Source organism: Rhagoletis pomonella, unplaced genomic scaffold, assembly GCF_013731165.1.
Source record: "Rhagoletis pomonella isolate Grant_MI unplaced genomic scaffold, Rhpom_1.0 Rhpom_scaffold_00001, whole genome shotgun sequence".
In the NCBI taxonomy this organism is placed as follows: Eukaryota; Metazoa; Arthropoda; class Insecta; order Diptera; family Tephritidae; genus Rhagoletis; species Rhagoletis pomonella.
Window position 1 is genome coordinate 7,094,779 of NW_023458555.1, and position 15,956 is coordinate 7,110,734.

Consider the following 15,956-nt stretch of genomic DNA (forward strand, 5'->3'; position numbering starts at 1 on the left):
TGCCTTTATTACACGCGTTGTTGCTTTAGCTGTTATTATACAAACATACATACATACATATGTACATATAACTTGACTTTAACTGCAGTACCATGGTACGATTTCATTAGCGCAAACGACGACGACGGACTGCTGCTGCTAATGCCCCCACACGGCAACCAGCCAACCATTCAGCCAACTCACAACCACCGACAAATACTCGTTGTACATAGCTGCCATGGCGGTATGGCTTAGGCCAGCCAGCGCACCTGTTCTTAATCGTTCCTCGATGACGCTACAAGGCTGCAGCTTATAATGAACAACAAAGTATTTTAATAATTTTTTCATTATAGAAGCTATTGAGAGTTGCAGATTATGGCCGGCTGTTGCATGCAATGCAATATTTGATTACAGTTGATTACTATGGCCGCCGCCGCCTTTCCTAAAAGTAAACTACTTGCAACCAGAGCTGGTATTATTAGCCATTGTCTGTTCAGCACCAACTTGTCAACCCACCTATCCACATTTCTCTGCTTTAAATCAACTAGTATGTATGTACATATGTATGAAGAAATGCCTCGAGGATATAAAGTTAATTCGAATTAATGTGAGTGTATATGCGTGCACGTAATATGTCGACGCTCGCTGCAAAAATTTGCGGACCAGGTTGCATACTAGTAACTTGTTATGCTAACCTGGACCACTTCAAACGTAAAACGCTGATATATGTATGTGTTGAACACCACCTCCCCGGTGCCCATCGGCAATATGATTCGGTTGCCGAAAGTGCCATGGTCCAAAAGGAGTAGTTGTCTAGGTGGGCCCCCATGTTATGTTATGCGCGTTGGACCAGAGGTGGTTAGGTCCAATGACATCGCAATGTTAATGTAACCATATTTTCTCTATATATATGTAATTGGACCATTTTGGTTACTGGTGTTGGTTACAAGGTAGCGTGGTCCTGTACTAGTATTTAACCTAGTACCACTTTTTGCAGAGTTTCTACATCAATATGAATGTATGTATGTGTGTTAAGAGATGCTAGTAAGAAATTGAAATAGACACCAGTAACTGTACATAGTTTACCACAGTTTTCTTTAATTATTTGCAATGAGCAACGGCTTCAGGCAACGGCAAAGCTTTAAATATGTAAGTATGTATGTATGTATAAGGCAAATTGCTGCCTTTGTGGCTTTTGCCTCTCAGCGCCACCATTTGCTAATTTAACTTTTTTTTTAAATAAGTTCTATATCTTGATTCTTGAAACTTCTCAATTGCGAGGGTTCAGCGGAAATGTAAGAAAGTAGATAGGTGTTTAATATTTAGCTATTGCTTTTGAATTATGCAGATTTATATAATTTTTGTTATTAAATGCTGCTTAAATAACTATAAATCCACTACAGGAATTTTTTTTCTGCAGCTTTGCTGTCGGTACTGTGGTACTTTAACACAACTACATAAAATGTCTACGATTTGTTGTTGTTGCTGGCTGTTGCACTATGTCATGAAATCAATTTCGTTGCATTCTCACATTTTTTAGGTTTCTTCGCTATTATTTCTTTATTTTTCTACATCCATCTTATTGTTTTTTTTTTATAAATTAAAGTTGTTTTGCAATTGACTTTAGCACAGTGAAAGTCTCATCATACATACATACATATATGTATATGTATGGATATGTACTTGTACACTTATCACTTCACTTCATATTTTCTTCTCTTGTTTTTCCTATGGATAAACTAGGCAAAACATGTTTATATGCATAGCACTTTATCTTTGTACTTTGCACATATGAATGTATGTATGTATGTATGTATGCATGTGGGCATCCGTTTTCCAGTTGCACTTGCGGTAGCATTAAAATCTTACTTGCAGGCTAAAAACATGCGCTTACACTCGAAGATTGGTTGCGACTGCGCTTGGCCGATTTTCAAAGCGATCGCCTCGGTATTTGGCCACAAAGCATTCTGCTGTTTCTCACCAAACTTGGCTTAAAAGAGACCAGTGTTGTCTCTTTTTAAGTTTAAGCCATTACCTATTCCGCCATTTAGGCGCGGCTATAATCAAATGAAGTTACATATGCCGGTACATATAACATTTATTTATTTATAGAGTGATGTTTTTATTGTATTTTTAATTAATAGATATTAATTGCAGATATAAAGTTGCATATACAAAACCTTTCCACAATTGTCAACCGGATATACATAAATAGCAGTGGTTCCGGAAATGTATCACAACTTCCAATGGAACAAATCACCTTTTCTAGTATTACTTTTTGTTGTCATTCCAATGAACACTTTAAATCTGCGCTGTATGTAACATTTCATTTTTCTTTTGAAATTAACTTAATCCAATCCTTAACGAAAACCTAAACTTTTATTAATTCGCGTTGTCGATTATCGATAAATGGCATTTCCATCTATTTGCGTCATTAGGCTCTTAAACAGTTTGATAATTTGGAGACTTGGTGATTATATGTACATTAGGGTGGTCCAAAAATGCATGTGAAAAAGTAAACCCGGAATTTCTATGATCTCACCCCCTGGGATTGTTCTATACCGAAAAAAACTATACCCCTATTTTTTTGTTTTGATATCAAAAAATGTTTAGAGGTCGCTCAAAGTTTTCCACGTATTTTATATGGGCAAAAATCAACTTTTCGTAGAAATGGTATAGAATTCTTGAAAATCAATATTTTTTGATCGGAAAACTTTGTTTATCTTCAGGAGATTCCCAGTAATAAAACGCAATTGATTTAATCTTTTCTTATAGTAGCTATATTTTATAGGTCCGCAAACAACCGCCAAAACCCCAACAAATGCGATTGGGGGATCAATAAAACATTTTTAGTTTTAAAAACTGGTTTAATAAATAATTGAGTATTATTAATGGAAGTCTTCTGAAGAGAGCCAGAGGATTATTGTCCGTTTACCGATTCCATTTTCGGATACTTTGACGATCCGTTTACCCGCTAAAGTGTGCGTCAGAAACGTATGTACAGACAAGTGCCGAAAAGAGCGGAGACTTTTTGGCTGCTTCTTTCCACGCTCAGCCATTGCCGACTAGGAATATGCATGATTCAATTTCAGTGTTGCCATTTTAGCCGTTTTCCGGCTAGATTAAGGGCCGGTTGTTCAATGTCTGATTAGCACAAATCGGAGGTGGAAGCTCCGGTTAAATACAACGACTGCCTTATCGATCACATGTTATATGCGTGATGTCGAAAACGTCGATAATGATATTTAACCGGCAAGTATCGATAACCAGACATTGAACAACCGGCCCTTAGCCGGCAACCGATTTGTTAGCCGTTTTGCAGAAAAAAATTAGCCGTTTTTAGCCGATTTTGCTATCATTAAGAGCCGGTTACTCAATGTCTGGTTAACACTAATCTGTGGTTAAACAGCGTTATCGACGTCTTCGACTCCATGCATACAACAGGGAGTCTGTAACGTCGACAACTATGTTTAACCGCAGATTAGTGTTAAACCAGACGTTGAGTAATCGGCCCTAAATAAACTAAAGATAAATAGCCAAAACTGATCAATCCTATTATTTTGTGGACAACTGCATGTAGTTTTTAATTAAGTTACGGTTTTACATATCATTGGGATTACATGCGTGACTAATTGCACTATTCTATAGCTATAATTTTAATACCGCTGCTTGAACATACCCCAGGGAGAAAACGTCAAACTGGCACTTCTTTGTGTGTTTGTGTAATTGAACGAAAAACAGAAAGGAGGCTGAAATCGCGAATTTTAATTTATAGAAAGCTAATAAAAAAAAAAATACACAAAACCATGCCTGAATCGGAAGTTACTAAAATGAAGGTGAGATTCGCTGAATCTAAATCATTAATAGATATCAGAAAAACTATTTATATTTGCCAGGTGGCCGATTTGAAACGTGAGCTTAAAGTGCGTGGCCTTGCTACCACTGGCAACAAAACGGAACTTCAAGACCGCCTGCAGACGGCACTAATTGATGGCGACATTTCATTGGAAGATTCAGCTATCACCAATGAAGATGCTCTGCTTGACGAAGATGCCGTGCTGACCGATGAGGAAGAGTCGCCAATAGCTGCAGATGAAAATGAGTTACTCAAGAGTCCAACCAGTACACCAACGGCTTCCGAATTAGCTTCACCTCTAAACGAAAACAAGCCTTCCGTTGATACCACTAACGCTAAAAAGATTATATTAAAGCGCAAAGCAAGTGACGGCGAAAACACTCTGGGCGTTACAGAAAGCACTAACGCTTCAGGCACATCGAAGGAGAATACAGAGCCACCAAAGGATAAAGTTTTAAAAATGAGCGAACGTAATCCTATTACCGTCAGTGATCTCAAGACGAAAGAAACCTCAAATGCTAAAACAAATAGTGGTACAACAAGCGTCGGTGATTCTGCCGGTGGTAAAAAAGTAGTACAGTTAAGTCAAATGGAGCGACTTGAGCTTCGTGCCAAAAAATTCGGCTTGGGATCAAATTCCAGCACTGATCCAACTAAAACTACAATTAAACCGACCAGCAATGCGAAAGTAATAACTGGCATCAGTGGACCACCTATTGTTAACGATGCCAAGCAAATTGAAATGCTTAAAAAACGAGCTGAACGCTTTGGCTGTGTCGTATCCTCGAAAATGGCTCAAATCGATGCGGCGGAGAAGTTGCAGAAACGAAAAGAACGTTTTGGAGCGGCAAACTCGGCAGGATCATCTGCTACCGTTGGACTGGCAAAAACCAATGACTTATGGGCGGAAAAGGCTCGCGCCCGTTTGGAACGTTTTAAGAATACATCAACAGCACCAGCAACTGAGAAAAAAGCGAGTAGTGTAAATACGGAAAATGATGAGGCGAAGAACGAACCAGCAGCAATAGTCACCCCATCCGCAACGCCGACCACAGTCTCAAGCAATTAGGACCAGCCATTCAACCGATAGCATAACACTAACTTCAAGTGAATATGCGTATTTTATTTGAAATACAAATGTATCGTTTTAAGAACATGTCTTTCTTATTAATCACCAAATAAAAATTCCAATTAACATATTAATGTTTTATTTGAGATTCAAATATCTGTAGCATTTCTTAAAAATGAACTTCCATCACCAAACTAAAAAAATGGTCACATTTTTTCTAATTTGGGCAATTTATGATTGCGATTACGTTTTAATTACGATTGCTTAACTTTAATCCTCAAATTACGATTATTTTAATTGTAATCATAAATGTTACCACTACGATATAATTGTAATCTAAAAAATGTAAGGACTAAGATTACTGTAATCCTAAAAATTTTAAGATTACAATTACAGTAATTGTAATCATGAAAATTACGATTACGAACACTTTAATTGGTATCCTAAAAATATTATGATTATTACAATTAATGTAGGGCTTGTTCGAGTTGCAATCACAACCGCAGTGTTGCGCGAATTATTTATTAGTAAAGTAAATGAGCGGAACTTTCACCGCAAATTTTTCACAATATATGCAACAATTTTTATTCTAATATTTTTCCGCCAATTTGTATAAAAATTTGGTTCATTCTACAACAAAAAACATAAAAATATAATTCCTAAACTTTGTGCAAAACTCGCGAAAATTCAGTAAATTTTCATGAAAAATTTCAACTCCTCAATCAGTTTTTTGTTGAATTTCGCGTATGCAGTTTTACAGCCCATTAAATTCTAGTAAAAAAATGCAAGTTTGATTTTTGAGAATTTTTTTTGTTGAAAGTGTTTTGAATTTTTTCCATATAATGTATTTTCGAAAAAAAAAATTATGGAAGACCGCCAAAAATCAACCGTAATTCCTAGCTTCTTAAAAAATTTGCACTTTATTATAATAAAATTGATTGGGCTACAAATCGGCGTACTCAAAAAAAATCTGATTAAAAAGTTTCAAAATTTTGCAGAAAATTTATTGAATTTTCGCGAGTTTTGATGTAGAATATTTTTATACAAAATTGGCGAAAAAATATTAGAATAAAAATTGTTGCAATATTGTGAAAAATTAGCTGTGCCAATACTTTGTCCAGGCAGTGTATATAGAATTTATTTAAAGTCGAAGTAATACAGTTAATCAAAATCAGGACTTTATTGGAAATGCTGCGACCACGAGTCTGTGTAAAACATTACAATTCCAAACAAATAAGCGAATTCATAACTTAAAACCATTTTGATGTATAAAAATTCGTATTTGCTTTAAGCAAAAATAATTTCTCGATTACTGTAATCGTAATCATGAATTTGCATCGCGATAATTTTTAACAATAACAATTACGGTAAGTGTAATCTTAAAATTCTTAGGATTACAGTAGTCGTTCACACTCATTGAACGAGAAAACGACTTTGAAAATACCACGGATAATCGACTAACAATGGTTTATATCTACCATTAGTCGACACTCGTAATAGGGGTGTGGATGTATCCACGTTATTTGATGCAATAGATCAGCTGTTTAGAAACAAACACAGGGCTACTATTTTTAAGATTTATTCATCGTCATACATACAATTTTTCATGTTTTCCCGTTTAAACGACAATGGAAGTAAGCTATCGGTATATGAACGAGCAGAACTGAGCCCGCATTACCACGTTTTTTGTTGGCTCTACAATGTTCACAACTTCGTCAATAATGTCAAAGGTTTTATTTTATTAAAAAAATATATATAAATAATACATGTAGTCCCACATGCTTGTTAACATAATAAAAAAAATATGTACGTAAGCATATGTTGTGTAATTTTTAGTGTTTTCAAAAATGAAATCTACACGATATTGTTTATTGTAAGTTTCCTTAGATGCATTAAGAAATTATAAGTTGCTCCCAAATTTAAAAGTATGTAACTTTAATCGTTCTTCCATCCATACGAGAACCATCCATCAAAGCTGAAATGAAAAAAAGATACCACATGTAAATTTGTCGCAGCAGGAGCGATTTCATTTAGCTTATTTACCAATAGCCAACTCAGCATCGCGCTCTTTAAAGAAACGTACAACTCCCAAATCATTTCCACGAATTTCGGCGAATTTTACTTCACCTACATCACGAAACTTGTCACGCAAAGTTTGCCAGGTGCAGCTTAGTGGTACCTTAATTTAAAATAAATGTCAAAACATAGTAAGCAATATCAAAGCAATAAAAAATTACTACTCTTACATTCTTTATTATAATTGTGTCTGACTTCCGTGGATTGTTTCCAGCATTGCCTGCATTACCACCGCCGCTGCCGCCTCCGCCATACATGTCCATGTTGCCACCACCGCTGTAGTCGTTGTCCATGCCACCTCCAACACCACCAGTGTTACCACTTCCCGTGTTATATGCGTTGAAACCAACGCCGCCACCTCCACCAGTATTTCCGGCATTGCCCGAGTTAAAACCAGAAGATCCACCAAAACCGGAGCTGTAGTTGTTGCCTACAGTACTGTAGTTGTTGGATAACGCTGCGTTGGCTGACGACATGGAATCATCATTGCCACCACCCGATTGCCCCAAATTCAAACCGAGATTAGTCAAAGACGACGTAAGCAGTGGATTGGAAAGTGCAGCTCCGAGACCGCCAACCACGTTCGATAAAGCCGCCAAATTGGTTGTTGATAGATTACTTAAATTGAGGCCAGCTGTATTTGTACCCAGTGACTTGGCAGCCGCCTGTACGACTGGCGCAACAGGAGATGGTTGTACAGATTGATTGTTGAACATGCCGCTACTACCAACACCACCAGCCACACCACCACCCAAGGAGGCCACCATATTTCCGAGAATATTTGAGCCACCACCACCTTGCGACGACATCGACGGCTGTGTTGGTTGATTTTGCTGTTGCTGAATAATGTTTGGCAAGTTGCGAGCAACATCCTTCAATGGTTCGCCGTTCGGACCAAGTCCAATGCCAACGCCACCCAAGCCTTCGGGTAGTTTCAATCCTTCACCCTTGTCCGGAATTCGATCTAAACGTACAGTCATACGACGATCGTAGAGCATCTGACGATCGAGCATAGAAATAGCTTGAACAGCCTCTACCGGATGGTCGTATTCCACAACAGCGAAACCGCGACTGTTGCCCTCTTTATCAACGGATAGATCCACACTCTGTACTTTGCCAGCAAGTTTGAAAACTTGTTTGAGTTTCTTTGTATCGACCTTATAGTCCAGCTGTGGAAAAGTGGTTAATGGAATTTGTCAGAATATAAAATTGTGTGTGATAATAGACCATTAGACAGTAACGAAGTGAAAAGCCAGTGAGACGCAAGGGTTGAGTGCCAACATTAGAACGCCAAAACAATTCTTTCGGACATAATAAACAGGACATTTTATTGAGAAATATTTGAGACGTCATATAAATAGCTAGGAAAGTTTAAAACCCATATTGTTTCTAGCGATGCAGCGACTTTGCTTTCAAAAATAGTTTGAGAATTACAACATTTTAGGAAGAATATCGTAAACTCAATATATAATTATTTATCCGCCGAAAGGTTAATAGGCGCCATACACAGTGCGTCTGACTCCCCAGTCGGTTTGTATGTGTTAGAGAAAATAAATATGTGATACGTTACACCGACATGACTCTGGCATGACTCTCGAGTGCCTCAACTGTGTGTAGTCGAAATGAGAGTTAACACGTACACAAATGACTCACGAGTCAGATGCACCGTGTATGCCGCCTATAAGTAATGCAATTGTTATCCTAAAGCTAAATTGCACCACTTACCAAAAATGGAACGACGATGCCGCAAGTATAAGACAAAGAATACCGGTCTCGAAACAAGATAATCCGAAAAGTTTAGAATGGCGAAACAAAGGTTACTAGAGGACAAAGATGTCTGAATATAAGCACTAAAAGCCTTGTATGAGGCAAACTTAGGCGAATAACCCTAGTTATATAATTTTTTTTTTTAGAAAATGTTAGAGGAGTCAATAAGGAGAGATTGGCTTAGGCGCGAAATGGACAAAATTAAGCAAACAACGGATCTAAAACTGATCAAGTCCCAAGTTCATAATAACTTCGTCAACTTAAAACGTTTAGAATGTAACAAAATACGTAATCGCTAGAGCTTACGCACATTCCAAATAGTTTTATTTATCCTGTTATAATACCTATGGCACAATTTCGAAGACGACGGCAAATACTGGTGTACCTTCAACACGTCTACTGAACTTTTTACAAATCCCGGCGCTGAAAACTTACAACGCACGAAACCAAAACGTTTTTTAATTATTTTTTTTTTTTTTTTGATTACTTAAAAATTGTATACTCACATTAGCAACAAAAACCTTATTATGTAAAGGTCCACTTATGCCCAGACTCTCCAAAAACGAAGCAGAAAGCCCATACAAATTGTAATTCGATGAATTATTAAAATCATTGGACATCATGTTAAAATTATTACGCCCAGATCTAAAAGAAGAACACGTTATAGGAAGAAAAAGTCAACGGTAAGCACACATCATCCAGAAACAAAGCGAAGATCGACTGGGAAAAAAACTGTTAACAACTTTAGTAGCTGCGAAGTGTTGTTTATTGATAATCCGAATAGGGTAAAGTATAAATAGAGTACACACAACAAATATTTGCTTTCCCTAACTATGACAACTTTGAAAAGTACGAAGAAATCCTATTTTCTACGCTCAATTCTCATTGTGAAATATCTAATTCGAAAGATAGCATATCGCATGGATAATAATCAATCGAAATATTAAAGTATTGAATATATATAAACAATATTATTCAACAGGGTCACTCTTAAAAGTTTACTGCTAATAAAAGTAATGTACGAATTCCCATTGTAACCCAAATATTCCGCCATAAAAACCTGAACATACGTGTAAAAATCGTATACCAACCCTACACATATTTGAAAACACTTTCCAAGTAAAAATTTATCATATATGTAAATAAAGTAATTCCAATCCGAAAACGTAATACAAAACTGAGCCCCAAGGGATGGTTAAAAAACTAAAACGAAAATATCCTCAATGATTGTTCCAGGAATGTACAATTTAATTAATCATAGAAAAATTTAGATTTTTTAGACTTTAGATGATTTCAACAAAATTCCTCAAATGGGTGAGTATGCAATTTAGTGCCAAAACATATCGACTGGAGTACCGATTGAAATGCTTCGGACCTTATATTAAGAATCTGAAGCAGAATTTCGTCGCCTTTTTTAGATTATGCTGTCACCAACCAATCTACTTTAATGTTCTTTTATCCTCCTTTCCATTACTACCTATTCTCGTCCATTTATCTAATAGCGTTTCATCTTTTCCGAAGCTGTCTTTGAATTCTGTTCTATATTTTTCTAGTGCAAATCGGTAATTTCGTCAAATTGCAGGAAATGTTTCAACTATTCCCAATGTTTTACGTAACGGATGACTGACGAGCTGTTTGAAACTACATGTCGACGACTGAGTGGAAGATCGACCACCTTATCGGCCAGCCCGTTCGAAACCGGCCTATCTCAAAAAACTTTTCAAACTTTTTTTTTTCGTTTGTAATGTTTGTCATTTAATGTCTGGTGGAAATCGAGCATTACTTCAAAATTTGATTGGAGGATGCCGTATTTCAGAATTCGATAAAAAAAAACCCTAACTCAGAGTATGGTTAAAAACATTTTAACTGAAAATATAACGGCAGCTGAGATAGGGCTTTTAAGAGTAGGCTGCAGAGATGGCTCAATCTTCCACCAAGCCGTCGATATACAGGCAGGGTGTGCGATTCACACTCAAGTGAATTTCAACCCCATTAAATTTGAATGCAAAGCGACTGGGAAATTAACTCGGGAAGTGAATTAGGGAACCTGGCCGATATTTCCAAACCGAATAATAAATTAAACTTATTTCCCCAATAGAACTTCTGGCACAAAATTTACCATGAAATGTCTATTAAATATTTATGCAGGAATGATGCCGCTTCTAACTTCATCACCTGACCAATATACTCAAATATTTGTTTAAATATTGCGATATGTGAAGCCTATTGTTCTTTCACTACCTCGTAATACCTTGCTGCCTTTGTTTAACGTATTTCTTCCAGATGTAGTCAATGACCTGTAAAGTGCGTGACTAAACTTAAGAAAATATTGTCAAATTTACCCTATAACAACGAAACATCTGTGAGATAGATATTCAGCCCTATCACCAATTTGATGTGAATAAAAAGTTCCCATAATGTAACAGGAAAAACAAGAACAAATTAGGAAAAATTGTTTTTGTTTTGCTTTATAAATTTTGGCAATATTTGTTCATGTGAAATTTGTGATAGGGCCAATTATTTTTCAACACAATTTTCCTGAAACAAAAAACTTATATGCAAACCTTCCCCAGAAAAAGTCAATAAACCCATATTAGAATTGATAATATTTTTCAAGCTTAAATTGTAATACCTGTCATCATCGCGGCGAGAGAAGCCTCTGTCGCGGTCACCCATGTCTCCACCGCCACCACCGCCGCCGCCACCACCACCACCTCCTCGTGATGACCCACCGCCATCGCGTACAATACGACCATACTGATCCCGCTGCTCACCATGATCCTCTTTCACTACCAATTCTCGGCCATTTATCTCATAGCGGTTCATCTTTTCCAAAGCTTTTTCGACATTATCGGGATCTTTGAATTCGACGATTCCACATCCGCGAGCTTTTCCACTTTCATCATGGAATAATTCTACATATTCAACTGACCCCACAATGCGACGGAACAAATCTTTCAGATCTTGCCAACGATAATCGTAGGGGATGTTTGATATGTAAACGCGGCAATTGCGACCTTCACGGCTACGATCACGGTTAGCATTGCCACCAGAGTTGGTACTTCCACCGCCGCCACCGCTGCCAGCACCACCGGCTTCAGCGTCCGAGAATCTTGACGCACGTGCTCCACGACCTCGTCGATCGCGTTCCTTCTCCCGGCTATCGTTAGAATTCTCATTGCCTTCACTCTTCATATCGTACTAAATTTGGTGGCAGAAAGTATTAGTTATTTTAGCGAATAAAGTAGTAGCGAAATAAGTAGTTCCGGTATCGATTTTTAGCAAATATCTAATGGCGGATATAATAAAAGCCACAAGTCACTTACCAATATATCAGAATTCGAGTTATTAGCACTTATGCAGTCTGCTTATTAAAAGGTTCTCACAAAATTATGTATATTTTTCTGTCTACAATTTATATTTTTTTTTGTATAGGAAAAGTTATGGGAACTTTTTCCAAGCGCAACGCCGACAGGTAGAGAAATGCTAATAAAAATGGCGGACTGACGAATGCCAACCGAACTGGTCTAGTGTTGATAATCTACAGAAATTTATCGTGAATGGCTTCAACCCTTATACCATGTTTTGACCGACATCGAAAACATGTTTTCGTTGCTAAAACTGGTTTTCGACTTAAAACGTGTGTTTTCGTTCATGTAAAATCTGTCAAACGAAAACCAGTTTTCATTTTTAATATTTTTATTGAGCTTTGTACCACGATTGTTTATTAGGAAAAATTTAAAAAGCAACAAAGTCTAAGAGGTAGAAGTTATAGCACTATTTCGGAGATCACCACATCTCCTCATCAGACTTTTTTCTAGACTTCAGCAGGGATCGAACCTGCGAATTCGATGTTCAAAGTCAGAAGCGTTAACCACTGAGCTATGTACATCCCGTAAACTCTTGTTGCTAATTCATTTTCCTTATTCAACCAATTACTATCAAGTGCAGCTGATTTGCCGCTATTTAAACTCGACAGTGTGGTTGTTGTTGTCAATTCTATACATCCATTTGCTTATTTGCTTTTTTGTATAGTTTCAGGCAGGCTCTTCCTAAACTATGTATTTGTCAAACCAGTTTTCGCTGAAAACTACATGAAAACTCACGTTCCACTCATTCCAATCGGTATCTTAACTAGCTTTTTTTTCGATTATTTATCGAAGTGGAAGTCATATTTTATCATCTTTAATACGCCATTTCGGATTTATTGTTAATTGGCAGCCAAAAGTAAAATAAGAATGAAAGTAAGAGGTTGGTAATGAAAAGAAAATGAGGGAAAAGCATTTTGGTTTTGTTTTTGTGTAGCAAAACTTTAGTCAGAGGATGTAAGAAATGTCAACGAAAACACTAACAGCCGGTGTGAACAGCCTTCAGCCCACAATCCCAAAACACGTTTTCGAAGTGTTTTCGTTGTCGGTCAGAACATGGTATTACAGAGAACGAAGAGAACAATAATCGATAACCAAATAAACAATAACGATTCGTTCGCCTTCGATTGTTATCATTCGATATTGTTCATACGAATTAAATACACTGATTTTTATTAATTCTTTTTTTAAATTCACCGACTTCTCTATTTTGCACCACAGCTAACAAAAAGTATAATATTCTTTGATGTATGTGTGTATGTACATATGTATGCGAGCGTACAATCGATAGTTTCTTTTCGATATGGTCAGCCGTTTTTTGCAGTGAAATGATAACAAATCAGTGTTGGTACATGTAGGGATAATTCCCTCCCGCAGGGATTTCAGACGAAAAGACGAATGTGTGGGAGAAGAGGAAAAAATTTCATTTATTCGCTCAAAAATTGCTATATCTTTAAATAAAATATTGAACCGCAAATAACGCGATTAAGCAAATCAAACTGCGTACTTGAAAATGTACATTTAAAACAACCATACTCCAATAAATAATAAAAAATTTTAAAATTACCATTTTTACCACGATAAAAAAAATATCACCATTCGCAACTTTTGTTGACTAGCTATTGCCAGATGTGATTTTTATTCACAGCGAAATATCATGCGAGTAGAAAAACCACCGGTAGTGAAATATCGCTCATTACTAGTTGGGTGTAAATTTCACCACAGCTGATTTAATGTTGGTTTTTTGGCAGACTTTTTAACTTCATTACAAAAAGATGGTTTCAGTTTTAAAAATATTAAATGTTGCAAAAAATTTTAAAACTATTATTAATAGCGCCGCCAGCACATCCATTTCAAATGTATTATTAACCAGGTAAATAGTCATCGTAAAGTTGTATTACGCTTTTCATATTTACATAACCTGATTCTACCACCCGCAGAATACTATACAAACAACAAAATGTGAAATCTGCTGTTTTGGGGGCAGTGACGGCGCGGTCATTTCATTCAACAAGCCAATGTCGAGGTTTAATGGAATTCTTCGATGACCCTAAAAACTGGCCAGAAAATGAGGTAAAAGTTGGTCGTGCTTGGAAACTGGAAGAGTTACGTATCAAATCAAATAAAGAATTGCATCAATTGTGGTATATTCTTCTCAAAGAGCGGAACATGCTGCTTACAATGGAGCATGAATGCAATGACAAAATGGAATTATTTCCTAGTCCAGAACGTTTAGATAAGGTAAGAGTTGTTATAGCATAAATCGTGCCGATTTTTCTTTATTTTTAAATAGGTAAAAATATCAATGGAAAATCTAGAATCAGTCGTCCGTGAAAGAAATAAGGCCTACCATCTACTTGAAACAGGCGAAACCGGTGAGCGCCCAAGTCGCGTAGTATCCAATCAACTAGGTATTCGCTACTTATACAGGTCTATTCATTAGAATTTGTTTGAGAAAAATATTTAATATAGAACAAAATTTAGATCCTGTGAACACGTATTGCCCCCCTTATATGAACGTCAAATGGATAAAATCGCGAAATATTGGTTTCGGTGGACGAGCGGTGCGCAAATTCTTGTTATTGTACCGTGAGAAACTCTACAATATAAAACGCAAAGCCAAGAAGTATGTTTTTCAAATTTACTTTTTATTATGTTCAATATTCTAAAAAAAAAAAAATATTTGCATATTAGTCGTTCCCGCAACGAAGTCATGATGATGTTACGACGTAACCCGAACATAGATGTCCATATGTTGCGGCGTAAGTATCCAGATGTGGACATTGATAAGTTGTTGAGAGATGATAAAACTCGTGGACACTGTGTGCCTAAGGTCGATGTCTGAATAAGTTGTAACGAAATAATAAAATGTTTTGTATACATAAGAAAAGTGTATTTTATCTAGTACCAACAGGAGAAATGAGGATTGCGTTCCCATATGAGTCAGGTATATATATGTCCATCATCGCAACGGAACGTCCCAGATTTATATCTGGCCATGGGCTGTCCCTCTAGCTGGATTCTTTCAAACTCTGGGAAGCCCTCACACCGCTACAACTAATCGTCATCATTGAACGTAATTTTTTTACCCTGAAAAGTGGCTATGGCAGGCTTTAGCTTCTGTTTCGCTATCCATGAAGGATGTAGTGTATCTGTTGTATTCAACCTTTTAGCATTTTTCGCTGGTGCAGCAACTTTATAAGGTTCCTGTGTCTTGATTTCTTCGTGGACTTCATCTCCGAAAACTATTTTCTTTCCTTTAAAATCGGTGATTACTGGTTTAAATTTTTGTTTTGCCGCCCAGGAAGGGTGTAAGTCCTTGTCATTTTCCGTGGACTTGGTACTTTTATTTAGTGCGAAGTTATTTTTCGGCCCGACTTCTTCATCCCTTCTTTCTTCAAGGTCACTGTTATCGACATCGTCGAACTTTATCTTCTTGCCCTGAAAACTACCTATCACTGGTTTAAGTTTCTGTTTTGCTACCCAGGAAGGATGTAACCCTTCCGAATTGTTTTTCTTTCCAGTACTTTGGCGGCTTTTATCCTGAACGTCTTTATTATGTATTCTAACATTTGAGCGGTTTTCACGTGTCGTGTAGTTTTCGACTGGCCTCTTGCGTGCATTATCATTAGCTTTATTTGTTTGAGAATCTAAGACTTGACCATTTCGAACAACAACCGCTGTAGATCGATAATTTTCACCACTAGCTGTAATAAAGAATGGATCGACCACGTGAGTAATTTCTTCTTTAAGTGATTCTGGGAACTTCTCGTCTTCTAAATTTGAATCGAAACTTATAAGCATATTTTTTGTTGGTTCAATAACGTTTCTTTCTAAATCC

At 36.9% G+C, this 15,956-nt stretch overlaps 5 protein-coding genes across 6 annotated transcripts in view; 2 read left to right on the forward strand and 3 right to left on the reverse strand.

Moving 5' to 3' along the window:
* Positions 1-1,891, reverse strand: part of LOC118737467 (ras-related protein Rab-23-like) — a 36,917-nt gene extending 35,026 nt beyond the window's left edge. Inside the window, exon 1 of one of the 2 annotated variants that reach the window (XM_036468016.1) lies at positions 1,849-1,891. The gene's annotated coding sequence lies outside the window, so the exon portion shown is untranslated. The remainder of the gene's footprint in view (positions 1-1,848) is intronic. The other variant, XM_036467988.1, reaches the window with a different exon arrangement.
* A 1,796-nt stretch (positions 1,892-3,687) lies between these two features.
* On the forward strand, positions 3,688-5,034 carry LOC118737494. The gene is made up of 2 exons (XM_036468046.1): positions 3,688-3,815; positions 3,876-5,034. The coding sequence occupies exons 1-2, from the start codon at positions 3,786-3,788 to the stop codon at positions 4,902-4,904; spliced, it is 1,059 nt and encodes a 352-aa protein (XP_036323939.1). The 5' UTR covers positions 3,688-3,785; the 3' UTR covers positions 4,905-5,034.
* Positions 5,035-6,467: 1,433 nt separating this feature from the next.
* On the reverse strand, positions 6,468-12,247 carry LOC118737503 (myelin expression factor 2). Its single transcript, XM_036468058.1, has 6 exons — positions 12,074-12,247; positions 11,380-11,948; positions 9,254-9,392; positions 7,151-8,149; positions 6,948-7,083; positions 6,468-6,879 (listed from the first exon to the last, which is right to left on the reverse strand). Exons 2-6 carry the CDS (start codon positions 11,940-11,942, stop codon positions 6,824-6,826), a joined length of 1,893 nt encoding a protein of 630 aa, XP_036323951.1. The 5' UTR covers positions 11,943-11,948; positions 12,074-12,247; the 3' UTR covers positions 6,468-6,823.
* Positions 12,248-13,779: 1,532 nt separating this feature from the next.
* Positions 13,780-15,577, forward strand: LOC118737516 (39S ribosomal protein L47, mitochondrial). The gene is given in 6 exon segments (XM_036468084.1): positions 13,780-13,988; positions 14,056-14,356; positions 14,409-14,545; positions 14,600-14,618; positions 14,620-14,741; positions 14,810-15,577. Coding segments are annotated over 6 exon segments (828 nt in total). The 5' UTR covers positions 13,780-13,890; the 3' UTR covers positions 14,961-15,577.
* Positions 14,755-15,956, reverse strand: LOC118737512 (the record flags this gene model as incomplete). The annotated part of the gene is given in 1 exon segment (XM_036468069.1): positions 14,755-15,956. A coding segment is annotated over 1 exon segment (784 nt), but the record flags the coding sequence as incomplete, so codon positions are not given.

Coding starts and splice junctions, on each gene's coding strand:
- LOC118737503 (XM_036468058.1), bottom strand. CDS start 11,942: ATGAAGAGTGAAGGCAATGAGAATTCTAACGATAGCCGGGAGAAGGAA. Junction 9,393..11,379: donor TCTCGCCGCGATGATGACAG/GTATTACAATTT, acceptor TTCTTCTTTTAG/ATCTGGGCGTAATAATTTTA. Junction 6,880..6,947: donor CGATGCTGAGTTGGCTATTG/GTAAATAAGCTA, acceptor TTTTCATTTCAG/CTTTGATGGATGGTTCTCGT.
- LOC118737494 (XM_036468046.1), top strand. CDS start 3,786: ATGCCTGAATCGGAAGTTACTAAAATGAAG. Junction 3,816..3,875: donor CGGAAGTTACTAAAATGAAG/GTGAGATTCGCT, acceptor TATATTTGCCAG/GTGGCCGATTTGAAACGTGA.